At 43.5% G+C, this 6033-nt stretch overlaps 1 protein-coding gene across 1 annotated transcript; it reads right to left on the bottom strand.

Annotated features, from left to right (window-relative positions):
* Positions 1 to 4307: 4307 nt before the first annotated feature.
* Positions 4308 to 5366, bottom strand: LOC144767846 (olfactory receptor 5V1-like). The gene has a single exon (XM_078651210.1). The coding sequence runs from the start codon at positions 5364 to 5366 to the stop codon at positions 4434 to 4436; it is 933 nt and encodes a 310-aa protein (XP_078507336.1). The 3' UTR covers positions 4308 to 4433.
* Positions 5367 to 6033: the final 667 nt, after the last annotated feature.

Raw genomic sequence — 6033 nt, 5'->3', positions numbered from 1 at the left:
GGAAACCGCCCTCCTCGCCGCAACAGACGACATCCGCACCTTACTGGACAAAGGAGAAACAGTAGCCCTCATCCTCCTCGACCTATCAGCGGCGTTCGACACAGTCTCCCACCGCACCCTAATACGCAGACTCTACGATGCAGGAATCCAGGACAAGGCCCTCGACTGGATCTGCTCCTTCCTCTCCAGCAGGACGCAGCGGGTCAGACTCCCCCCTTTCCTCTCGGACCCCATACCTATCACCTGCGGAGTCCCCCAGGGCTCCTCCCTCAGCCCGACGCTCTTCAACGTCTACATGGCTCCACTTGCCCCCATCGTCAGAACCTACGGACTCAACATCGTGTCATATGCAGACGACACCCAGCTCATCCTCTCCCTATCCAACGAGCCCAACACCGCCAGACGCAACTTTCGAGAAGGCATGGAAGCCATCGCCAAATGGATGAAAAACAGCTGCCTACAACTAAACACCAACAAAACAGAAGTACTCATCATGGGACAAACCCCGACGCCTGGAGTGACACCTGGTGGCCCACCGCCCTCGGAAACCCGCCAACCCCCACAGACCACGCACGCAACCTGGGAATCATCCTGGACTCCGAGCTCAAAATGGACCGCCAGATCAACTCTGTCTCATCTTCCTGCTTCCACACCCTCCGCCTCCTTCGTAAGACCTTCAAATGGATCCCCCTCGAACACCGAAAGACAGTCACTCACGCCCTGGTCACCAGCAGACTCGACTACGGCAACGCACTCTACGCCGGAATAAACAAAAACCTCATCCGCAAGTTACAGAACATCCAGAACGCCGCCGCAAGACTGGTCCTCAACCTGCCAAAACACTGCCACATCTCCCAGCACCTGCGCACACTCCACTGGCTCCCTGTCGAGGCGAGAATCACCTTTAAGATGCTCACCCACGCACACAAGGCCCTCCACGGCACCGGACCAGCATACCTGAACAGCCGACTCAAATTCCACGCACCCCAAAGGACCCTACGATCAGCCCAGCTTTCCTACGCTGTGGTCCCCCGCACCAGAAAGACCAGATCGGGAGGCCGCTCCTTCTCCTTCCTCGCGGCCAAAGCATGGAACGCCCTTCCGCTCCACCTCAGACAGACAACATCGCTCCCCATCTTCGCAAGAAACCTCAAAACCTGGCTCTTCGACAGACCCCTTCCTTGATGAAATGGAACCTGCACCCCCCCAACCCCCCCCACCCCTAGCGCCTTGAGACCCTTACGGGTGAGTAGTCTCGCTTTAACAAACTCCTGATTGATTAAACATGTATTAGGATTGTATCCTTTGTTATGATGATTAATACACTTTACTGAGAATTCAATCATACATATTACATGGACTGTGAGATTAAAGTGTGTAAGAGACTAGAAAACATATAAGTTCCCTAAAATAGATTGCCTTTTACCATAGTGTCAGATCTTCAATCAGCTCGAAATCGACACAAAGTTATTGGAGCACTTCACACATGGGACGCAGTTACATTACACAAGGACACACTAATGTTAAGGTACACACAGGAAAATGAAGTGATTTGCCTAGAATCACAGGATGCTGAGCTGATGCCTAGGCTCTAACCTGGTTCTCGAGCTCCAAAGTTGGCAGCTCTGGCCAAAAGGCCACATCCTCTTTCTTTTCCTCTGCACTTTTCACATCTACAACTAGCATACCCTAATGCTCAATCCTTTCTCTTCTCCTGTTAATTGTTTACCTTTGCTGCCTACTTGTGCTCACCTTCTCGTTTAATCTCAACTGCACAAAACAAAAACATCCATTGGACAATGCCTCCAAGGAACTGACCACTGGAGCTAGTGAAACTTTTAAAGCCATATACTTCAAATACTGAGATATTATCTTGAGACAAATGGACCAGCTATCGCCTCTTAACCGCCTAGTCCCCAGAGATAGGAAGACTCCCGTCACACCCAGATAAAGTGAAGAATTTAAGGTTTGTAATGAACACCAACCTCCTCATCATACCTTGTGTAAATCAAGTCTGCAAACAAATAGTTTACATGATGTGCTGCCAATGGTAAATCTTCATATACCTATACTTACCTGAAAAATGTTGAAGCTATGATGACTAGAAGTGGGCAACCCACTGAAAGTTCGATCTAGGCTTGAGCCGATGCATAGGTCTGACTCAGCTCAAAGTTCTCTTTGACCCTCAAGATCAAAACAAGCCCAAAGCAAGCCAAGCTTTCATGAGGCTTTTACCTGCCATCCTCACTCTTACATCATGTGCCAAATATTTATGGCAAACTTGAACCTATGATTTAAAACAGGAGAGAAACAGTCAGCTATAAAGTGGCTGAATTGCACAACGTGAAAATAGAAAACCAAAGATCAATCCCAGCTTCTCTGCTTGACCAAATTTTGTGATCTTCTGTAAACATTGTATTTCATTGTTCATCCTTTTTCTTGAGTATTGCATATGAGTGCATTTAGAAACGTGTTCTAAATCTCCGACATTCAAGCTTTTCAAGTGTACCCTCCTTCTAACTCTTCTAACAGCACCATTGTCTTATATCCCTTACCTATAACCCAACATCACCCATTGCTCACCACCCCATGTTCACACCTCACTCAACTATTGCATCCATTGTTCATTATTTGTGCAATAAGCCCATTAATAATGTGTTCTGACTCCTCCTGTAAACCGTGCTGTCAGTCGTAATGCCTGCCACTCATGATGTAGACCAACACATGGTCGTACAAGCCACAGTGCTACAAACGCTCTATTTACCTTCAACTTACTTTTGTAATTCTCACACCTTTTCTCACTGTGATTCACTCACAACCATCCCTAATAGCTACCCTTCATAACCCATCAACACATCAACCATTTTAAACACTATTGATCCTGCCAACATCCTCACTTTTCAACTTCCCCACTGTTCTCCTCCTCCTAACCCATTCAAATTCCTACCCTAATGATTGGGTGAACCCAATAAACTGCACACACACAATACCTGTGGACTATATTGCCAAATCACCCAGACTCTGAGGCATCCAAGGGGAAATACTGAAACAACCACTTGAACAATTATATGTGACTCTCTGTACGCTTATGCCACATCCGCATTGGCCAGCATGTCCACTAGATCTATCCAGTGATCTGCGGACACTCAACACCTCAAATCACTGAGCATGTGACCACTACATCCAGAACATCAACCTACCTGAAAAATATTTTACATGCATCATGATCAAGCCATCCTTAAGGAACAATAAAGTCAACATGCATAACCTAACAGTTATCTAATTGTGGACCTCCATGGTATCACAGAAACTTGGTTGGGAAATGATGCGTCAGATATTCTATAGGATTCCATTTCCATGGGAAACCAACCGCTGTTCATACATTTACCAAACAAACAGTGTGGTCGATTCTAGCATGCACAAAGTTCTCTCAACATGGAGTGTGAAACTTTACTTATTTGCTGGTTCCTGCTTCCAAATTTAACCGTCAAATTCCTTGTCTACCAACCAGCTCAAGTAACATTCACTGTTGCCCTCCATGACTGCGGATATCACATTTGCCACTCTAATCCTCATATCTTTGGAGACCTTAACTCCTGTGTCGGCAAATCTGATCCATAGGAGATAGCCGCCCTTCCTAATATCCTTGAAGATCTGAATTATCAATGGCTATCAATTGAGTCACTCCAAGGACTTGTACACAGTCCTAACAAAACAGTCCATCGCCTACCATGATCATCTTGTTTTACTTCAAAGGAAATCTCTCAAATGCACAACCATTACTTATAACAACTAACGCCTCCTCCCTTACCAGACCGTGTAAGACATTCATCATTGACAAATGTGGAAGCTGTGCTTTGAAGTGTAGGAGTGTATGCCAAGGTATTTATGAAATTGTTTAATTATTTTATTGGAAATGTGCAATATCCTTAATGTTTTATTTGTTAGATTTGCACTTGCCCTGCTGAGCGCACAAATATAAATGAGCAGATTAGTCTGCTTATAAAAAAAGTTTATCTTTCAGGTTAATTCCAGGACTTTAATCATGAACATCAATTTAGAGTTAGCAGAGACGATATCATGTATTCTTTGACCATTGATATCATAGGATTCACTTTTGTCCCACAATAAGTAGATTAATTAGCTTCTATTTGCAGGTAAGAGATTAGGAAAAGGGCAATAAGTTAAAACTACAGAAAGTAAGAAGGCTCAGTATTCACTGTTCAATTGTCCCTCCTAATTACAATAGATTTATGAAACCAGATAATTCAGTCTGGCTATCCCTAAATGACATGTATAAAACTAAACTTACAAATGATGCCCCAGACATGCTAAGATTATTAGGGACAGTTTTAGGATTCCATGGCTTCTGCAGAGGTTGTAATTAGGGAAAATAGCAATCAATACTCTTGTAAAATACTGTTTATGGTCCTTTAGTCCATACTCTTTCTTCTTTTTTTCCTCAGGACATTTTTAAAATCTTGGTTGTTCAGACTGTATATAATGGGGTTGCACAGTGGAGGAAGAGTGGTGTACAGCAAAGATACAATCTTGTTGTCTCTCAATGAAAATGTTGATGTAGGTCTCATATATGTAGGACAAATAGATCCATAGAATAAAATAACCACGGCGAGATGAGAGCCACATGTTGAGAAGGCCTTGCGCCTCCCCTTTGTAGACTTCGTCTTCAGGATCACTGAGATGACCTTCACATAAGAAGTGATGACGAAAATGAATGGGGCCAGTGCAAAAATAGATCCCAATGTATAGTTCATTGTCTCTATAGTGTGAATTTTGGTACAAGATAACTTCATCAGGGCACTTGCATCACAGAAGAAGTGGTTGATGGTGTGCGACTGACAGTAAGAAAGTCCAGACATCAGTACAACGTGTGGCAGTGGAAGCGTGAGACCGGCAGTCCAGCTCACAGCGACCAGCTGGATGCACATGTTCTTGTTCATGATAGTCCTGTAATGCAGGGGGTTGCAGATAGCCACATACCTATCCAAGGCCATGAATGTGAGGAGTAGGAATTCTGATACCAACAGAAGCCCAAAACAGTATACCTGCAGGAGACATGCCGTGAGGGAGATGAGCGCGCCTTTCAGAAAGAAATGGGCAAGCATATGCGGGAATGTGACTGAGATGCCACTTATGTCAATAATGGACAAATTAATGAGGAAAAAATACATGGGCCTGTGCAGATATGGGCTTGAGTATATTGTTGACATTATAAGGAGGTTTCCTGTCAATGTCATCAGGTAAATCAGTGTGAATGTAAGAAAAAGGGGAATTTGGAGCTGTGGAAGATCTGAAAATCCCACAATTAGGAACTGCAATGCTGCTGTCTGATTTCTCCCTTCCATTTCTCCAAGAACACAGTTGTATTTTTGATTTTCACAGAGTCTGGAATAAAATACACAAACAGTATTAATTAACTTGCTGGTGGTTGTCTCACGAGATTGGACAGTAAGATGTATGTTTTGTATGTGGTGTTTTGTGTAGTTTCAAATTATTGCCCTGGTCAAATATAAAATTAGCATTAACACAGATGTTCTCCAACATCACATGAAAGTAGATTACAACACTCATCTATAAAGATTTTTTTTTAATTTATCGCAAAAAATACGTGTAAAGAAATTATTATCATATCCCATCATGCAGAAAACGTTATAGCTTCTATGTAATTCCTCAAATATACAGTTTTGCTGAGAAAAGATTTGCATACACTTCATTAGGAAGCGGTCTAGAACATGAGAATGACATGGACAGAGTTAAATTCTTGCAAAGTTAATCTATCATGAATCATGTTCACAAAGACTTTGGTGTGCTATTGCTTTTCACAGCAATGCTGTGTTTGGCCTTGCGGGCAAATTCTGGCCATGATTTTATCTCACTTTGACATGACCCTGAATCAATCAATCAATCAATCAATCAATCAATCAGGTGTTTGTTAGGCGTGACTACTGACCCGTAAGGGTCTCAAGGCTCTGGGGGGGTCGCAGGTTCCAGTCCATCAAGGAGGGGTTCTGT

Source organism: Lissotriton helveticus, chromosome 7 (genome assembly GCF_964261635.1).
Source record: "Lissotriton helveticus chromosome 7, aLisHel1.1, whole genome shotgun sequence".
NCBI lineage: Eukaryota > Metazoa > Chordata > Amphibia > Caudata > Salamandridae > Lissotriton > Lissotriton helveticus.
This window is presented reverse-complemented; position numbering and strand designations above follow the sequence as displayed.